Raw genomic sequence first — 22527 nt, forward strand, 5'->3', positions numbered from 1 at the left:
CTCCCATAAGCCACATTGTTGCGATAAGGCCAGCTTGTATTTGCAAAAATCTAATTCACATCCTGCCTTATGAATTTCATTGGATGATCTGTATTTAATATACCAGGATGGAATTGAGCAAAAAAAGCAAACAAAATACTAAACAAAATTTAAGGCCATGCGCAAAATTTTAATTTAAAAAAATATGGTTTGCAACGTGCTGTTTTTTCATATCAAAAAATCCACTTTAGGCAATTTAATAAGGCAATCAATTATTTTGTACCATTCGACGTATAAGTTATATTAATAGAATTTATATAAAGTATACGCAACAATGAACTCGAAAATTAAATCTTAATATAATAATATAATTTAAATAAATATCCATAAAAAGATATTTTCTAATAAGATAATGAACTATTTTCATATCATATAGCTTATATTAATATTAATAGACTTTAAATAAATTTATATACAAATAAATTTTCTCATAAGCCATAATTGTAGTCACCCTATGCTTAATATAACTAATTCACAGCCATCTACATTCGATATATACCAGGATAAAATTAAGTGAAAATTCTAAATGAAATGCTATCCTATTGTTTTTAATTAAATAAATTTAATAAGATATACAATTATTTTGTACCATTTGACGTATAAAAATTATATAAAGCAAACGCAATAATGAACATGAAATTTAATTCTGAATAAGGCAAGAAATTATTTTGTACTATTTGGCGTATAAGTAAAATTAATAGACTTTAAATAAATGTATATATAAATAAAATAAATGTATATATAAATATATAAATATATAAATAAATTAATTGTTGCCACGCTATGTCTAAAAAAACTAATTCACAGCCATCTATATTCGATATATACCAGGATAAAATTATGTGAAAATGCTAAAATAAATGCTATCCTATTGTTTTTAACTAATTAAATTTAATAAAACGTACAATTATTTTGTACCATTTGACGTATAAGCGATATTAATAGAATTTATATAAAGCAAACGCAACAATGAACTTGAAATTTAAATCTGAATAAGACAAGAAATTATTTTGTACTATTTGGCGTATAAGTAATATTGATGGAATTTAAATAAAGTACATATACGCAATAATGAAGTTTAAAATAAAATATGAATATTAATATAATACAACTGAAATAAAAATATTCTCTTTGAGCCACATTTGGTGCGACAAGGGAACCATGTATTTAAAATTAAAAAAAAATTTTAAATTTTAAAATTTTAAAAATTTAATTCGCATGTAATTTTATGAATTTCATTTTATTCCATTGAGGATAAAATTGAGGAATAAAATCCACAACCAAATCTAAGACCATGCGCATTTTGTTTTTAATAGAAAAATTATGGTTCCCAACCACAGTTGCCACTCGTACTACTTTAGTAGTTTAGTCAAAGGATGGTTTTCTATAGAAAATATTGCCAAAATTTTATTTCTATAGGAAATTTTGTCAAATTTTTTTTTTTTTTATAGAAAATTTTTGCAAAATAAAATCCACACCCAAATCTAAGACCATGCGCATTTTGTTTTTAATAGAAAAACTATGGTTCCCAACCACAGTTGCCATTCGTACTACTTTAGTAGTTTAGTCAAAGGATGGTTTTCTATAGAAAATATTGCCAAAATTTTATTTCTATGGGAAATTTTGTCAAATTTTTTTTTTATAGAAAATTTTTGCAAAATTTTATTTCTATAAAAATTATTTTCAAAATTCTATTTTGATAGAAAATTTTTTCAAAAAATTATTTCTATAGAATATTTTGTCAAAATTTTATTTCTGTAGAAATTTTTGTAAAATTTGTTTTAATAGAAAATTTTATCAAAATTTTATTTCTATAGAGAAGTTTGTCAAAATTTTATTTCTATAGAAAATTTTGTTAAAATTTTATTTCTATAGGAAATTTGGTCAAAATTTTATTTCTATAGAAAATTTTGACAAAATTTTATTTCTATAGTAAATTTTGTCAAAATTTTATTTCTATAGTAAATTTTGTCAAAATTTTATTTTTAAAGAAAAGTTTGTAAAAAGTTGTTTTAATAGAAAATTTTATTTCTATAGAAAATTTTGTAAAATTTTTATTTCTATAGAAAATTTTGTCAAATTTTTATTTCTATAACAAAATTATCAAAATTTTTATTTCTATAGAAAGTTTTGTAAAATTTTATTTATATAGAAAGTTTTGCAAATTTTTATTTCTATAGTAAATTTTGTCAATTTTTTTTCTATAGAGAATTTTGTCAAAATTTTATTTCTATAGTAAATTTTGTCAAAATTTTGTTTTAATAGACATTTTTGTCAAAATTTTATTTCTATAGAAAATTTTGTTAAAATTTTATTTCTATAGGAAATTTGGTCAAAATTTTATTTCTATAGAAAATTTTGTCAAAATTTTATTTTTAAAGAAAAAATTGTAAAAATTTGTTTTAATAGAAAATTTTATTTCTATAGAAAATTTTGTAAAATTTTTATTTCTATAAAAAATTTTGTCAAATTTTTATTTCTATAGACAAAATTATCAAAATTTTTATTTCTATAGAAAGTTTTGTAAAATTTTATTTATATAGAAAGTTTTGCAAATTTTTATTTCTATAGTAAATTTTGTCAATTTTTGTTTTCTATAGAGAATTTTGTCAAAATTTTATTTCTATAGTAAATTTTGTCAAAATTTTGTTTTAATAGACATTTTTGTCAAAATTTTATTTCTATAAGAATTTTTTTCAAAATTTTTATACCCTAAACCATAGTGGTTAGTGTATAATAACTTTTATCTGCCAAAAAATGTGCCAACCAGAAATATTGAGTTTATATACCGAATATACCGAATCTCAGAATCACCTCCTGAGTCGATCTAGCGCTTGGTGTCCGTCCGTCCGTCTGTCCATGTATTTGTTGTTCACAGGATTCCGGTCGCAATTATTAACCGATTTTGATGAAATTTGGTACAGGCAGTTTTTTGGGCACAAGGACGAACGCCATTGAATTTGGAAGAAATCGGATCAAATTTTGATATAGCTCCCATATATATGTATCGCCCGATCTCGGCAAATTGGGTCACGTTGCGTTTTTTTTTTTTCAAACGGATCGTCACCAAATTTGCCGAAAGGTAATCTTTTTCATCGCCCTTCAAGTCTGCAAAATTTTATCCAAATCGTTTCAGATTTAGATATAGCTTTCATATATATGTATGGCCCGATTTTCCCAAATTTGGCCACAAAACCTTTATTTATCGACCGATCTTACTCAATGTTGGCTAAATGTAATCTTCTGTAGCACTAACTGTATGTGCAAAAAATCATCGAAATCGGTTCAGATTTAGCTATAGCTCCCATATATATGTACCGCCCGATTTTTCTAAATTTGGCCATAAAACTCTTATTTAACAACCGATCTTACTCAAATTTGCCTAAATGTAGTCTTCTATAGCACTTACTATATGTGCACAAAATCATCAAAATCAATCCTTATAACCTTATGTTTTACCATACAGGCCTCATTTCTTAACTGATCTTACTCAAATCTTGCACAAGGTAACCTTTTGTGGTATTAATCAAACTCGCAAAATATTGTGCGAATTGGTTCAGATTTAGATATAGCTCCCATATATATGCACCGCTCGATTTTCCCAAATTTGGCCATAGTACTTGTTTATTGTAGTTTTTCACCTTTTTAATTTTTGTACAAATGAATTCTTGAAATTGAATTATATCTCCACTTAGTTGTAAGTTGCAACTTGAATTAATTGAATTAGTGAATTATCCTATGAATATGAATACAACCATGAGTTGTAAAATTGTAAATGAAATCCAAACCAGTATTTGTATCAATAAGTGGCAACACATTTTTTTTATTCCGTTTTGAGCCGAGGTGACTTGGCAAAAAACATTGCTATATACTTTCTTCTTTTCTCACAACTCGCTGTAAGCACACCTCATCTCATTCCACCTCAATTGAATAAATGTAAGTTAATAAGAAAATCCCTCTTGGTTTTTGCACTGGTGTTTGTGGTAAGGGTTACCACGTAAGTATTCTTTTCTCTACTGCGCCTTCTCTGGCAAGAGCCTAAGCTCATCCTCATTCCCTTTTACACGGTGGTGTAACTATTCGCATTGCTCGAACTTAAGTTCAGCACTTGGCCTGAAGCCAGTAAAATTCTAACTTCTCGGGAATAGAACCTAAGTTCCAGATCTTATCAGACTTTAATTCCTGTGGTAACGAGTAAAATAGACATGGTCCTTCGAAAAAAACCTTTACAAGTCCCAAAGGTATACTAAATCCACTACCTATTCTTGATTTAACTACCAACAAAAGAATACTACTTGTGTGCGTAAATCTCCCAAGAGAGCGACAACAACTACTCGGTTAATAAATGAACACATTATTAAAAAAAGATTAATTCTTTCTGAACGAAAAAAAAAGAAAATAATAATAATAAAAAGAAAATAAAAAGAAATAAACAATTTTTGTCGTGTGGCGGACCTATTGTTCGGCTATAAGACTCGCAAAGTCCCTTCATCCAGGGTTGTTATATTATCTACCGACGAAATTTTTTAATCTTGATCTGGCAATATTATCAAATGTCATTTCAGACGAGCGGTTTTTTTATTTCTTTGGCGCATAAGCAGAGGACTAAGGCGTTTGACTCTAAATTATAATTTTGCTTTGATACATAACCAGCGAAGTTATAATTTGCACATACCGCATAAAACGGTAGTAAAGTTGAAACTATTGTTTCTTTGGAATTCGAGAAAATTGCATACTTTCCATTTTGGAATATACATACATGAAATAGGTAATGTATGACGTCGATGGAGTAATAAGGAGTCATGTGGAACATAACCTCAATAGTCTAATTTGGATTAGAACCCCCCTCCACTCTACTCACGTGGTTTGCGTTTCGCCAATTGCTCATATTTTGTTTTCCTTTATAGGCAAGACGGTTAAGATAGTGGGTCATCGTCTATAAAACTATAGAGTGACAGAAACCACAAAAAACTTCACTCCAACACACATTTCATTGAGTTGCTCAGATCACCATATGGTTCTGTCGATTTCCGAAGACATCAACAGTGAAATAGACTCCCAATTATCTTTCACCACCTCTCATAAAAACCAAGAACAACACTGCGCCAACTAACTACCGAAAGTGGCCACCACTTCCACATATTGTCTGGGATTGCCCATACCACCATTTGTGATTCCACCATCAGCATTCATCATCATTGCCTACGGAATGGGCGGCCAAGTTGTTGCCAACTCAAATCTTTCATGTCCAATTTCTCTTTTTTCTGAATCTCGTAGTCGGACAGTTGACATTGATGCAATTGTGATTCCGAAGATTGCACGCTTCTTACCCAATTTTGTCATACCCCACACGGAGATATTCTCTCACAATTTAGAAAATATCGATTTGGCAGATCCAGACTTCCATACTCCGGGGTCGGTCGATTTGTTGCTCGGTAGTGACGTTATCCCCAGGATATTACTTAATGGCGTTCGAACTATATGCAAATCTCTACTAGCTCAGGAGACAATATTTGGTTGGATTGTTAGTGGGCCTATCTCGGTTCAACCCACTGCCACGTTTTCTCTCCAGGCAACTGAGTTAACTGGTGATCTTATCAGCCGGCAACTGAAAATGTTCTGGGAGCAGGAGGAAATACCTGCTGAAAAACCAAAATCGGCCGCTGATGAATATTGCGAGTCGCTTTTCACCAGAACTACCGTCCGGAATCCAGACGGTCGTTACGTAGTACGGCTTCCATTTAAAGCGAATCACGAGCTAGACTCCCCTCTAGGACATTCCAGATCCAATGCTCTCGTACAATACCTCCGAATGGAACGCACTCTGTCAAAAAATCCCGTCTTGGAGAAGACATATCACGAAGTCCTACAAGAATATTCCGATCTTGATCATATGCAGGTCACCTCGTCAAAAGAGATTCACGACAAGGGCTCATATAAATCATTTTATTTACCACATCACGCGGTTCTTAGACCCCAGAGTCAAAGTACAAAGGTGCGTGTAGTTTTTAATGCTTCGAAAAGAACGGATTCGGGGAAATCACTTAATGATGTTTTGCATATAGGCCCTACGCTTCAATCTGACCTAATGACGTTAATTTTACGGTGGCGTCTCTACAAATATGTCTTTACTGGCGACATCGAAAAAATGTATCGTCAAATTTTAGTACACTCTGATGACATAGACTATCAAAGATTACTCTTCCGACAATCCCCTACTGGTCCCATCACTGATTTCGCTTTGAAAACTGTCACATTTGGAGTAAATTGTGCTCCTTATTTGGCCATTAGAACCCTTATGCAACTGGCCGACGACTCATCGAGTGAATTTACATACGCCGCTCATATTATCAGAAATGAAACTTATGTTGACGACGTTCTATCGGGAGCTCATGATTCGGCAACAGCTGTTCAAGCTCTTACTCAATTAGTTTCGATGCTTAAGTCTGGAGGATTCCCATTTAAAAAGATAACATCAAACCATTTTCCTATTCTCGAATCCGTACCCATCGAAAATGTTTTAAACTCAAAATTTCTTAAATTCCATGAGGCCAGTGATACAAAAGCCCTTGGCATACAATGGAATGCTGTAGATGATATGTTCTCCTATCGACTTGATCCACCTGAAATCTCGCAGAGCATGACAAAACGCAAAATCTCAAGTGTCTCGAAGCTTTTCGACCCAGCAGGATGGCTCTCTCCCATTATTATCACAGCGAAAATTTTACTACAACAATTATGGCTTGAAGGTACGAATTGGGACGATCCTATTCGACCTGAGTTACTAAATAAATGGAGTCAGTTTGTACAAAATTTAAATAAAATTTCGCGTATCTCTATACCACGATGGGTGACATATTCCCCACTTCGTCCCACTCAACTTCACTGATTTTGCGATGCTTCTGAGAAAGCATATTGTGCAGTAATTTACATTAGAATTGATAATGGCGATTCTATTCAAGCACACTTAGTGGTATCAAAGACCAAGGTTGCCCCTATTGACCCAATTAGTCTTCCACGTTTGGAACTTTCTGGCGCGGTTCTATTATCCCAACTTGCCAAACACGTTATAACCCAATTATCTCTTCAGAATACTGAGCTTCATCTGTGGTCGGATTCCTCAATCACTTTAGGCTGGTTAGCGAAACCGCCATGTACTTGGAAAACATATGTTGCAAATCGCGTAGCCAAAATCATAAGAAACGTCGGTAACTGTCCCTGGAGACATGTGCGATTTAGCGACAATCCCGCGGATCTCGGCTCCCGAGGGTGCACACCGGGAAATTTGGTAGATAATATGCTATGGTGGCACGGTCCCGAGTGGTTGCGAAAACCACTAGAAAACTGGCCAAAATCTCTCCTAGCGGACGAGGATCTTCCAGAGGTTCGGAAAATCGAATCGTTTCATATTTCGGCGATTGACGATGACATTTTAAAAAGATTTTCACGATGGGATAAAGCTATAAGAGTTATTCCATACGTCTTTCGATTTTATGAGGGGTTAAAGAAAAATACTCGTCCTAATTCGACACAAATATCCAAATCTGAGTTTCTTAGAGTGAAAAATTTGATTATTCGTTTAACGCAGAAAAACCATTACCCTAAGGAATATGGTTTACTCAATGCATCACGATTTGTTCACAAAAAAAGCGCTCTATATACTTTAAATCCCTTCGTGGATGACCAAGGACTTATTCGAACTAATGGTCGAATTGCCAACTCCAATCTTCCATATAATGAAAGACACCCCATTGTAATCCCAACGACATCACATTATTGCACATTACTCCTAAACTTTATCCACGAATTTTTATTGCATGCTGAAAATAATCTTATGCTACGGACTATTCGCGAGGAATACTATATATCCAGACTTCGCTCAGCTATTAAGAAATGTATACGAAACTGTAAAATATGTCTAATATACAAGCAGAAAGTTCAAAATCAAATTATGGCAGCTCTGCCCACAGAGCGAAGCACATTTTCTCTACCCTTCTCTTACACTGGTATCGATTTCGCTGGGCCCTTCTCTATTAAAATATCAACTACTCGACAAGCCCCCTATCAAAAGGGTTATGTGTGCGTTTTCGTCTGTTTCAGCACAAAGGCTATACACTTAGAATTGTGCTCAAACTTATCTTCGGACTCATTCCTAGCAGCTTTCACTCGATTTGTTGGAAGGAGAGGACTTCCACAGAAAATTATGTCGGATAATGGCACCAATTTTGTAGGAGCCGAAAGATCACTACGTTATGAGTTTTCCCAATTCATGAAAGAGGCTGCAAATGACATCCGTGCTAAATATACACCTCATGGCTTCCAGTGGTCATTCATACCCCCGAATGCTCCACATATGGGAGGTTTATGGGAAGCAGGTGTAAAATCGTTCAAAACACACTTCAAAAAAGTAGCCCAAAACAATAAATATACTTTCGAAGAATTCGTCACTCTTTTGGTTCGAATCGAAGCAGTTCTAAATTCCCGTCCATTATCTCCTATCACAGATGATTCATCAGAGCTGTTGGCTCTAACGCCAGGACATTTCTTAAGAGGTGCGCCACTTGTGGCATTTCCTGAAGTTACGTCGGATAATTTGTCTCTAACAGATCGATGGGAACGTCTAAAGGTCCAACAGCATCAGTTCGCTAGACGCTGGAAAGATGAATACTTGAAGGAATTACACAAACGATATAAGTGGCATACCCCCAAAGCAAATTTGAGTATTGGTCAACTAGTGGTGGTCAAAGATGATCAACTTCCACCTTGTGAATGGCGACTGGGACGAATCACGAAAACTCACCAAAGCAACGATGGTCTTGTTCGCATAGTTGATATACGTACAACCAAAGGGACAATAACTCGCGATATTACGAAATTATGCCCCCTTTTTCTCTGAATCTCAACTCCGCTCTTAACATTATTACAATTTCGCTCTTCTAATTTTAAGATGTCACTTCCCGCCAACTTCTGAGCAACTTGTATTTAGGGAGGATCATCCCAATAGAGTAATAGATTCTTATATCCTTTTTCTTGTTTGTTCGTTCTTCACAGGGCTCCTACTAACGTACATCAATGTCTCGTTTGTGAGGGATACCATTCTCTCCGCTTTTGTAGGAAATTTCTTCAAATGGATGTTGGCCAAAGACGTAGAGAAGCTACACGAAAGAGTTACTGCATCAACTGCCTTGCTAGGTCGCATCGCACCTACGAGTGCATGTCCGAAACCGTTTGTCGTAAATGCGGAAAGGAGCACCACACACTGCTTCATGTAGCTGACCTTCCCCGGGTTACGTTGAAGGACATTGAAAGAGGACGAGTGAGTTCAGACGTGCGTCATTTAATTAACAGCCGACGTGTGCAAGAGAATCGATTGAGAGAGGCAATTGACCGTCAACGCAGACGAGACAGGAGACAAGAACGAAGCCGCAGAAGCAATCTCCGAGAAGGAAATCGCACTACTCGATTATCTCGTCAACAGATTTTACAAACAGCCATGGAAGCTTTGCAACGCCTAAAGGAAGCCCTGGACGAGTGACATGTTGGCCTTCTTGGCCAAGGCCGGGAGGATGTTTATTGTAGTTTTTCACCTTTTTAATTTTTGTACAAATGAATTCTTGAAATTGAATTATATCTCCACTTAGTTGTAAGTTGCAACTTGAATTAATTGAATTAGTGAATTATCCTATGAATATGAATACAACCATGAGTTGTAAAATTGTAAATGAAATCCAAACCAGTATTTGTATCAATAAGTGGCAACACATTTTTTTTATTCCGTTTTGAGCCGAGGTGACTTGGCAAAAAACATTGCTATATACTTTCTTCTTTTCTCACAACTCGCTGTAAGCACACCTCATCTCATTCCACCTCAATTGAATAAATGTAAGTTAATAAGAAAATCCCTCTTGGTTTTTGCACTGGTGTTTGTGGTAAGGGTTACCACGTAAGTATTCTTTTCTCTACTGCGCCTTCTCTGGCAAGAGCCTAAGCTCATCCTCATTCCCTTTTACACGGTGGTGTAACTATTCGCATTGCTCGAACTTAAGTTCAGCACTTGGCCTGAAGCCAGTAAAATTCTAACTTCTCGGGAATAGAACCTAAGTTCCAGATCTTATCAGATTTTAATTCCTGTGGTAACGAGTAAAATAGACAGTACTCATTTATTAACCAATGTTACTCAAATTTCAAATTTTGATGTACTGGCCGATCGTATTTATACGTACTTGTAGCTCTTACTTAACAATATTGATCGATTTTTACAAATTTGGAGTTATTACCCACTCTAAATGAACGATTTTCTTTTTTTTTTTTTAATAATGGGTTCAATATTAGTGGCATACTAACTCCGTAGGTACAATATCAACTACAGCCAGCGTTAATAGAAGTAGGGGAAATTCCCTATATATATTTTCAGTCAACACAATTTATAATAATTTTTACATTTTGGTGGCTCTAGAGGAGGAAATTCGAAGCCGGCAAGGCTTGATCTTTAACAACATTTACCACTCGTGCCAAAAAAATCTAACAACATTTGAAGATTACCACAAATTACCACAAATCTACCAAACAAATATTTCTATAGAATTTTTTGTCAAAATTTTATTTCTATAGAAAATCTTGTCAAAATTTTTTTTTCTATAGAAAATTTTATCAAAATTTTATTTTTATAGAAAATTTTGTCAAAATTTTATTTCTATAGAAAATTCTGTCAAAGTTTTATTTCTATAGAAAATTTTATCATATTTTTTATTATTTTATTTCTGTAGAAAAATTTGTCAAAATTTTTTTTCTATAGAAAAAATTTTGCTTTTTTTAATTTTTTATAATCGAAAAATTTAAAGAGCATGTGTTTACTATCAAAATTGTTTGGTGTGCCAAAACAATATGTTTGTCACTGTACTAAAAACAAAACGAACATAACATGACACCACAAAAATGGATTAGATACTGTAACGTATTTGTTCATATCCATTTCTTCCCCAGTCACTGTGCTTATTAAATTACCGCTCTTTTATGGCAACTAACACCCATGCATATAAATGGATTTATGATAGATTTGATCTTAAATGAATATTTTATTGTTTTATGGACAAGGCTAACAGAATTGTGAATAACTTTATGGCAAAGCTCATTCAATATTCAAAAGAAACTATAAGATTTTCTCACATCATAAACGTGGGTTTTGTGTTTTTGTTTTTGCGATTTCGTTTTTGTTTCCTGCAGGACATTGGCCAAATGATTTGTATTCAAAGCAAGAGCAAAAAATACAAAGAGTAACTCTAAGCTTCGTGAGAATCTTTATGTCCTTATTTATGACTTAGTGCCAACATGTAACTGCTTACGGAAAGTGGTCTCCAAAGCCTACTTTGACAAAGTTTTACGATAGTGTTAGAGCTATAAAAGTTTTATTTTTTTGTGGTCTTAAAATTACTTGGCCCATGAATCGGTGGGGCATACACAAATATGTGCATTTAAATACGCACACACACACACACATACAAAAATTTATTGCTGAATATATTTGAGATATATGCGCATGAGATTAAGGGACCTCAGTGTTGATATGGACTCCAAATAGATCATCGGTAATCAGAACCTAAAAATCAGCTTTTCGACATTCCGATTTTCCGAGACTTTAATATTCATTTTATGTCAGTACATAAGATAAAAAATATTGACTTAATTTTTAATTTACCTTTTTTTTAATTTGAGATTTAAGGATAGATATTCTCCAAAAAAAAAGACTTTATTTGAAAGAAATAGCTTCTTGAACTCATTCTGTAACACCAAAATTCTCATTTTTTTAGTGTATGTTTTACATTGATGTCTTCTCTTATTATCGCATTGCTCTGACGTCTTTCATTTTCATTACTTCTGTTGTTATAAAAATTATTCACTGATATTTACATAGATATACAGACAACTCTGTCATTAACTGTATGTGCGTGTATGTGTGCAACTATGTTTATAACATAGACATTTTTACCACATGTCTACTAATACCTCAATCAATTGAGATGGGGAATATCTTAGTTGAGAAATAAAATTGAGATAAAGAGAAAATGTTGGAATAGTTGTTAATTTTGTTTTAGTATTTATTGGCATTTAATTCGACTTAATATCACAAATAAAGTCAAAGTCTTGTTTATGAATAAATATCTCCTTTGATAATTTCTTCAATAATGGTTTCATCAACATAACGAAAGAAAATGTAACAAAAATAACTTTCTTTAGGTAGAAAATCAAGGAGCGTACTCTCGAGAGAGTGTATTTCAATATTTTCTCATATTGTATTAAATATGAGAGAGCTCACCTCAGGCATGATAAATGACAAAAAGTACTACAAATGTATTAAAAATTTACTTTTCGAAGCCAAAAGGTGCTAAAATTACATCATATCAAATTTAAAGACTATTGTAAAAGTATACGTATATTTAAATCTAAACCGATTTGGATAATTTTTTTAGTTTTTCTCAAATAAATCTTATTTTGCAAATTTTTTTTCTATAGAAATTTTTGACAATATTTTATTTCTATAGAAAATGATGTCAAAATTTTATGTCTATAGGAAATTTTGTCACAATTTTATTTCTATAGAAAATTGTGTCAATATTTTATTTCCATAGAAAATTTTGTCAAAATTTTATTTCTATTGAAAATTTTGTCAATATTTTATTTCCATAGAAAATTTTGTCAAAATTTTATTTCTATAAAAAATTTTGTTTCTACATGAAATTTTGTCAAAATTTCATTTCCATAGAAAATTTTGTTAAAATTTTATTTTTATAGGTAACTTTGTCAAAATTTTATTTCTAAAGGAAATTTTGGCAAAATTTGATTTTTATAGGAAATTTTGTCAAATATTTATTTCTATAGGAAATTTTGTCAAAATTTTATGTCCATGGAAAATTTTTGCAAAATTGTATTTCTATAGAAAATTTTGTCAAAATTTTATTCCTGTAGAAAATTTTGTCCAAATATTATTTCTATAAAAAATGTCAAAAGTTTATTTTATAGAAAATTTTGTCAAAATTTTATTACTATAGAAAATTTTGTCAAAATTTTATTTCTATAGAAAATTTTGTCCAAATATTATTTCTATAAAAATATCAAAATTTTATTTCTATAAAAAATTTTGTCAAAATTTTATTTCTATAGAAAATTTTGTCAAAATTTTATGTCTATAGGAAATTTTGTCACAATTTTATTTCTATAGAAAATTGTGTCAATATTTTATTTCCATTGAAAATGTTGTCAAAATTTTATTTCTATAGAAAATTTTGTCAAAATTTTATTTCTTTAGAAAATTTTTGTCAAAAGTTTATTTCTAAAGGAGATTTGGCCAAAAAGTTTTTTCTATAGGAAATTTTTTCAATATTTTAATTCTATAAAAAAATTTTGTTAAAATTTTATTTCTATAGAAAATTTTGTCAAAATATTATGTCTATTAAAAATGTTGTCAAAATTTCATGTCTGTAGAAAATTTTGTCAAAATTTCATGTCTGTAGAAAATGTTGTCAAAATTTTATTTCTATTTGTTAAAATTTTATTTCTATATTAAATTTTGTCACAATTTTATTTCTATAGAAAATTCAAGGCCCCGGTTTTCCACCACGTTGTTTCCCTTCGCACCAAAGACGTAACAGCTCGCGGTATTTTTTGGCTTGTATCAAGGTCTTGGTCTCCGCATAAAAGTGATTCAGGGGTGTACTGCGGAGACACCCTGTCACAGTTCTAAGGGTAGCGTTCTGACAGGTATGTATATTATTCCACTTCGTGTCGCGCGTTTGAGGTGTCTACACTGGCTGTGTATAGTTTACCACTGACCGGCCAATTGCATTTTATATAGTCAAAAAGATTTCAATCAATTCATGAAGTATAGATGCATGAAAGGTAGTGATGTTTTCCTTCACACCAACACTGCCATACTCACTATTATATATCACTTCTGAGCAATATTTCTATTAAAATGAGCAATTATATCAGCGCTATGTAGAAGCTGCTTTAAATCAGGACATCGCCCACTAAAATCAGCGCTGATTCGGTTGTTTTGTAAACACTTGGTACTGCCTCTCTCCCTTACAATCCTGCGGAAATAATGCTCCATTTTTTGCTGGGTAATGTCTAACATTTTTTCGGATTCTTCCGAACATTTGTGGAATATATGTAAAAAAAATTGTTGGAGTTTGGTCGAAGCAGGGATTAAACCCATAACCATTTGTATGCAAGGCGGGCATGCTAACAATTGCTCCAAGATGACCAACTAAAGGTATGTTTCTCTCTAATAAAGTTTCTTTACATCGGCTCGTGAGCGCCGAAAACTAAAGAGTGATACGGTCAAAATTTGGTCAATATAAACTTGACGTATTTCTTTCAATTTTGCATTTAAAAAACCTGAACACCCCTCATTTTGAAGGTGTGTGTGTGTAGAATGTTGCTCCTATTTTTTTTTTTTTTTTTTTTTGTATTTATTAGTATTTTTGAGAAAAATAATTACAAAACGTAGCTCTACTTCGTCTCTGCACCATTAGGCATTATAGAGACTGACTTGGTAATATATACATATGTTTATGTGTTCATTAACTAATAAATATTATCAAAGAATACAAATCATTTAACAAAAATTCATTATATAAAACTGATATATATTATAATACAAACATTATATCAGGAGCTCATCAATGCGTTCTAGTAAGTATTTTTTCAGACTACCCAGCGGGAAATGGAAGGGACGTGGAATCGATGATGGAAGTGCTGCCCGGGTAGCTATAAGGCCTGGGCGCTGCATTACGTGTTCATTTCAAAATAACATTGGATTGGTTTGGAGACCAAGGCCTTGCCTCTCGCTTCTATTCGTATGCCTTCTAGTGGTGATGTCGTCGATGCCATGTTATCAGGCCTTCATACTAAGTACAAAAATCATGCCTTCCAAAGAAGGCCCTCAAAAAGGCCTGGACAGGAAGGCATAAAAGAAAGCGTGTAAAAATAAATATTTTGAAGGCAAGGTTGTCTATTAACTGAACATTTGCCCTCATACCTTTTACATTAGAATTTAATTTGACTTACTTTTCCTATACAGTTTATCTTATTTTTGTGATTTTAATATTTACCTCATGTGTATTTTTATTTTTCTGCTCCGTCGGGATTTGAACCGGGGTCCTCGTTATTGGTAGTCCTACACTCATCCACTGGCCTACGACACATTTACACAGAAAAAAAAGTGTCTCGTAAATTTAAGAAAATTTTTACAATAATTTATTACAAGAATTTTCCAGAATTTTAGTTCATTTTTCGCATCTTCAACGAAAATTAACTACTCGGAAGGACATTTTACAAATTCTAAGTAGCAATCGTTTAGTTCATGGCCTACAAAATACGATGGAAATTTCCTTAAAAAATTTCTTAACTGGTAGTTAAAAATTCGTTTGTCATGCTATAAAACTACTTGTGAAATGTAAAGTATTTTGTAAATAATAAGTGCAATTTACTATAAGATTTTTTTGTATGAGAAAATATTTTTTTACGAAAAATGAACTTGAAAGTGGATAGCAATTTCTTACTGACAATTCCTATAGTTAATAATTGTTGCTAAAAAATTACCTAATGAAATATTTTTAGTTCACATGTAATTAAATTTATATACATTTTCGTCAAAAATGGTAGATAACATTTCTTGAAAATTTTGCAAATTTTAAGTTAAACGTTTCATTGTTCGTAAACTGGTGTGCCTTTACGAATATTATTCTTAGAGTAAATTGTCAGCAGATGCGATGAACTAATGCATAGTACAGAGATCTTTATCGGCATAGTGGAATGTGATTAATGTAAAGATGATGTTACTTGAGTTTTGTTGTGTATACATGAGCGTGGGGTTGGTTTTTTGTTCATTTAGTGGTTTGCGTGTGTGTGTATTTGTTATTCGCGGATGGTTTATTTGGCTGGATGAGGTGTTGTTTTCAATAAAGGCACATGTGTTTTTGTTGTTGTAGGAATGTTTTGGCTTTGCTTGGTTTTGTTTGGCATGCGTCAGTTGTATAGTTGGCGTTGGCGTGGGCTGTTGCATCTTTTAAGTAGTATGCAAGAAGGGAGTATAAAGGCATGGAATATTTTGGATTTTTGAGACATATATTGGTGTTTGTTTATTAAACCTTTTAAATGAAAGTTATTAATATTTTATCGGTAGTTTAGAAAAAAGTTATTACGAATATTTAGGAAAATATGTTGAAAGTGTATTGAAATTTTTATTATTCTATGTAAAAAATTAATATTCAATTCCAGATGAATTTAGAAAATTTTTGTTATATCTCAGCGTATAGTTTATTCATAAATTGATAAGTATTTTTTAATATGACTTTCTTTTTATGTATATTATTATTTGTTAATTAATTTTTTTGGAAACCAGTTTAATGTTTTTCTTTGTTGTAAAAACAATATTTAATTTCAGAGCAACTCCAGATGGATTCGAACAAATAAAAAATAGAGAATTGGTAAGTTTTCTTTTAAAAATTGGCTTTATTTTAACTAGAATATTTACGTTTTTGTGACCTTTTTATCATCAAAATTACAGGTTTTTAATGCCTTATTTTAGTATTTCTTTGATCAAATTTTTTGGAAACCAATGTAATATTTTTAATGTAAAAACAAATATTTAATTTCAGAATAACCCCTTAAACATTTGGACAAATTTTTAGTACTCCTTTGCCTGTAATTTAATAGTGAATTGGTAAGGATTCTTTAACTTTCTTTTAGCACTGGACAGTCATCCTTATTTTTTGTACATTAACGTCAGCCTTCGTCATTTTGACTACTGCTCATTTCAAGACGCTAAAATTTTCATCGTGAGCAAAAAAGTGAACCAAACTTGATTTTATTTTCTTATTCAATTTGGTTTTAAGTAGTATAAAACAAAAATTCATAAAACGGTCGAATTAGTATAACTTAAATTCACCATTTCCCAATAGACTAAAATGCATTTTAAATCGAAAATGAAATTACGTGTCGTCATTTTGACGAATGATGATTGTCTAGGGTTATCAAGAATATTTGGTTTTTAATGCATATTATTATTTTTTTTCATTAGATTTTTTGAAAACTTATTTAATAATTTTATTTAATATTTAATTTCAGAGTAACCCAAATAAATTTGGACAACTTTTTATATTTCCCCTCAGCGTACAATTTAATAGAGAATTCAACTAGAATATTTATTTTATTGTATCCTTCACATCGATAACAACACAGTTTTATGAGTTTATTTAGAATACTTCATTATTTCTCTAATTGTTTCAGGTACAAATTTTATGAGATACGTTTTCCAAAGAAAAGTTGAATTCTTTACACCATTTGATAAAATGCCCCAAATATGGTAAGTTACAAGCTAAAATGAAGAATTAAAAATTATATTTCATTACATGGTGTTAATTTTTAACAATTTTCATTTTTGTTTCCATTTTTTCCAGCAAGATATGTGAATAAACTACCTACGATGAATAAAAAAAGGATAAGTCAAAATGTCCAAACAGCGGGTTCAAATGAACTACTCTCTGTTCCACGTGGTCATAATTTTTATTCACAGAAAACATTGTATTAAGAACTTTCATCATAAGTTTTTATAATAAAGTACTTTTGCTTAAAGAAAGTTGAATTTTAATGTATGAAAATTTTCATAATAGTAAAACGGTTTGTTGTTCCTTTAATTATTTAATTTCTCTGTACTGTGGAATGATTGATTTAAAAATAGTTTAGTCGTCGACATTTTAAAGAGACTGTTAACCAATTTTTATTATCGGGTTTCCCACAAAATAAGCAAGTAAACCAAAATAATACTGACTTTTTAACTTGGTAGGGGTATATAAATCTTATGGTGTTGTAAAAATGAACTAAACTACAATGTTATAGATGAACTAAAATTTAAGAATATTATAAACTAGGCAAGTTGAAAAAAATTTTAAGGGCTAAATCATGGTCAATATTACTACAGTTTAGTTCATTTTGCAATGGAAAAGGGTTCATTGTTTTTTCAGTGTATGTGATGTGGGCGCCAAAAGGTAAACTTAAGCTACACGTGAGGCCATTCCGCTTTCCCTTCTGTCGGAAGTGAACGTATAATGGGTATCGGATCTTTTATATGTTACAGAGAATGTCTTCTAGAAGGTCAAAGTTAGGAGTAACTAGACATAAACAAATTAATAGCTTGGCAGCCAACAAAGAATGAGTATGAGATCCTTTTTATACCTGACGTCACAGAATGGTATTGGGGGTATAACAAATTTGTCATTCCGTGCGTAGCACAACAAAATATCTATTTCCGACTATATACAGTGTATATATATTTGATTAGGGGAAAATGAAAAGATGATATTACTACACCGAAAAATCCGTAGTTAACGGAACACTAAATTTAACTTATTTTTATTGCACAAAAATTATTTGTTTGTAGTTATTTATTTTTTTTTCGAAATTTTCCACATCCCAATGAATTTTTCGTTTTTTGTAAGTATGTCTCAAACATTTTATAAACTAAACGTGGGTATATAGTTCAATGACCGTACACATAAATTCCATATGAACTAAAGCAAAAGAAAATTTTCGTACGATTCCAAAAATAGAATGAAATGCCAATGATTTTGTCCTTTATTTTTAGTTCGTTTTTATACCCTTCACCACTACTGTGGTACAGGGTATAATAAGTTTGTGCATTTGTATGTAACGTCAAGAAGGTCGTTTAGTATACCGGTCGTCTTAGAATTAAATTCTGAGTCGATTTAGCGATGTCAGTCTGTCTGTCTGTATATGTAATTTTGTGTGCAAAGTACAGGTCGCAGTTTAAGTCCGATCGTCTTCAAATTTGGCACAGAGTTTTACCTTGGCTCAAAGACAATCGCGATTGATTTCGGTTCAGATTTAGATATAGCTGCCATATATATTTATCACCGATATGGCCATAATTGACGTATTTCCTTAAAATTTCGCAGAGCCGAATATTTGGGGGCTCTCGTCAAATATGCAAAATTATTAGATATAGCTCCCATATATATCTTTCGCCCGATTTGGACTTATATGGCCTCAAAAGCCAGAGTTTTACCCTGATTTGCTTCAAATTTTGCACAAGGAGTGCGTTTAATAGTATCGTTAACTATACCAAATTTAGTTGAAATCGGTTCAGATTTAGATATAGCTCCCGAATATGTCTTTCGACCGATTTCGACTCATATACCCACAGACACCAAAGATTTACCCCGATTTACTTGAAACTTTGCACAGGGAGTAGAATTAAGGTTCTGGATATGCGAGCGAATTTTAATTGAAATCGGTTCAGATTTTGATATAGCTCCCATATATATATCTTTCGCCAGATTTTCCGTCATATGACCACAGAGTTCAAATTTGTAGTCCGTTTTCGTTAAATTTTGCACAGGGAGTAGAATTAAAATACTAAGTATGCGTGTCAAATTTGGTTAAAATCGGTTCAGATTTCTATATAGCTTACATATATATGTTTTTACGATTTGGGCAAAAATGGCCAAAATACCCACATTTTCCTTATAAAATCGCCACTGCTAAGTCGAAAACTTGTAAAAGTGACTCAAATTTTACTTTATTTCTTATACATGTCTATCGACCGATAAATCATAAATACACTTTTGCGAAGTTGCCTCAAATTTGGTTCATTATAAAATGTTTCCCATATTTTTTTACTAACATTGCGTACCATCCCAGGGCATAAACCTTTATATACACCGATGAAAAAGACTGTTTTTCATATGTTTGGCTATAAACATTATATGTTTGGAACACAAATTTTTAAACACAATATTTTTGAGTGCAAGCATATAATGTTCATAAACTTGCATAACATGTTTGGGACATATATGTTAATATGTTAGAACATATTATGTTTGGGACATAAAATGTTTGTAAATATAATATGCTTGGATGCAAACATATATTAATTTAGAAATAGCCTATAAACATATATGTGTTTAGTAGCTTGGAGCGCTATTTAACAGGGAGCGATATTGAATTAAGTTGGTGGTTGTTGCTTGTTATTACAAAATTAATATTTTATTTTTCCTTGGACAATTGATCAGCTACTTCTTTGATCCTTACAAACTGTGTGGTCCGCTGTTCGAATCCCCGTTCGGCAAAAGGTAAAATTAAAATAAAAAAAATCATAAAATTGAATAATTTCTTCTACAATGTTTGTATTACAGAAAAAGGTGCTAAGAACTAAAAAATCTCGTGGAAGTGGGAAAGATGTCGGGGAATATACAATTGGGCAGAAACAAAATTTTGAGCATTCAGGTCGAAAACCTATGTTGTTAGCACCTACACGGATGAAAAAGACTGTTTCTCATATGTTTGGCTATAAACATTATATGTTTGGAACACAAATTTTTAAACACAATATTTTTGAGTGCAAGCATATAATGTTCATAAACTAGCATAACATGTTTGGGACATATATGTTAATATGTTAGAACATATTATGTTTGGGACATAAAATGTTTGTAAATATAATATGCTTAGATGCAAGCATATATTAATTTAGAAATAGCCTTTAAACATATATGTGTTTAGTAGCTTGGAGCGCTATTAAACAGGGAGCGATATTGAATTAAGTTGGTGGTTGTTGCTTGTTATTACAAAATTAACATTTTATTTTTCCTTGGGCAATTGATCAGCTACTTCTTTGATCCTTACAAACTGTGTGGTCCGCTGTTCGAATCCCCGTCCGGCAAAAGGTAAAATTAAAATAAAAAAAATCATACAATTGAATAATTTCTTCTACAATCTTTGTATTACAGAAAAAGGTGCTAAGAACTAAAAAATCTCGTCGAATTGAGAAAGATGTTGGGGAATATACAATTGGGCAGAAACAAAATTTTGAGCATTCAGGTCGAAAACCTATGTTGTTAGCACCTATATTACCTGTTTATTTTCATAATTCATTATGATTGTAAATATATAAATAAATAAATAAAATTTTGAGCACAATATTGTTTGGGAGAATTTTTTTAAGCATATAATATTTTTGGGTGCAAAATGCTTCCAAACATATTATATGGTCACATAATAACATATTGTTTTTTGGAAGACAACATTATTGAATTTGGATGCAAAAATACAAAATGTTTGGGACTTAGACTACCCAAACATATATTGTTTAGACCAATATGCTTTCAAACATATTATATATTGGAAGAGATCAAACATATAAATGTTTGGGCAATACCCAAAAATATATATGCTTGAAGCAAAATATGTTTGGGAGTATATGTTACAGAAGCGATTTTTTGTGAGCGTGTATATTACCTGTTTATTTTCATAATTCATTATGATTGTAAATATATAAATAAATAAATAAAATTTTGAGCACAATATTGTTTGGGAGAATTTTTTTTAAGCATATAATATTTTTGGGTGCAAAATGCTTCCAAACATATTATATGGTCACATAATAACATATTGTTTTTTGGAAGACAACATTATTGAATTTGGATGCAAAAATACAAAATGTTTGGAACTTAGACTACCCAAACATATATTGTTTAGACCAATATGCTTTCAAACATATTATATATTGGTAGAGATCAAACATATAAATGTTTGGGCAATACCCAAAAATGTATATGCTTGAAGCAAAATATGTTTGGGAGTATATGTTACAGAAGCGATTTTTTGTGAGAGTGTAGCTACTAACAAATTTGAAGGTGTTAAGATGTTGGTATTCATACTGGTGAAGGGTATAATTTAGCCGGCCCGCCCGACTTTAGACTTTCCTTACTTGTTTAATATGAGAATGAGTTAATTCGTGTTTTCCTATTGGACGATTCGCATTAAATAAGATTTCAATTTCATACCGTGAAACAAGTTGTCAAAATTACTAGAGAGAATGGGCGGAGCTGAACTATCAAAGACAATTTGTTTGCTTCTTTAACTCTCAAGGATTTGATTAAAACTGTCTGTAAAACTGAATTTTCGTTCTTATAACAACAATATAGGTCCTTCTTTTTCCAATTCCGAAAGAAGGCACAGAATAATGTTTGCGGGCATTTTTTAGAAAGGAAGTGCAAGGCATTTTAGCATGCATGATAGGATAAGGCATATGGGAAGGTGTTAAGGATCCCAAAATCATGGGTTAAGAAAGCATGATTTTTGCGCTACTTCGCAATTTTCCCGCTGGGTAGTTTTAAAAACAGAAAAATGTTCAATCTCTTTTAAATTAAGAGCTGCCTGGTTGTTTCAGATTGACAAAATGCAACTTTTAAAAGGTTATTATTACGTGTATTAACCACCTCTTGATTTCTCCTAAAACGTATGGTGTGATATCCAATATTATATAAACATTTAAATATATATACAATCATTTGGCATTTATGAATTCCATAAATGGGTAAAACGGTTGGATATTCTATCCTATATAAATTCAAAGTGGAATGGGTTACACTCAAATTCGCCACAACTTTAAGAGCTTTGTTCTGAAGC

At 31.6% G+C, this 22527-nt stretch overlaps 1 protein-coding gene across 1 annotated transcript; it reads left to right on the plus strand.

Moving 5' to 3' along the window:
• Positions 1-5248: 5248 nt before the first annotated feature.
• On the plus strand, positions 5249-9574 carry LOC142242514 (uncharacterized). The gene is made up of 4 exons (XM_075314101.1): positions 5249-6836; positions 7002-8876; positions 8987-9044; positions 9091-9574. The coding sequence occupies exons 1-4, from the start codon at positions 5249-5251 to the stop codon at positions 9572-9574; spliced, it is 4005 nt and encodes a 1334-aa protein (XP_075170216.1).
• Positions 9575-22527: the final 12953 nt, after the last annotated feature.

Source organism: Haematobia irritans, unplaced genomic scaffold (assembly GCF_050003625.1).
Source record: "Haematobia irritans isolate KBUSLIRL unplaced genomic scaffold, ASM5000362v1 scaffold_27, whole genome shotgun sequence".
In the NCBI taxonomy this organism is placed as follows: Eukaryota; Metazoa; Arthropoda; class Insecta; order Diptera; family Muscidae; genus Haematobia; species Haematobia irritans.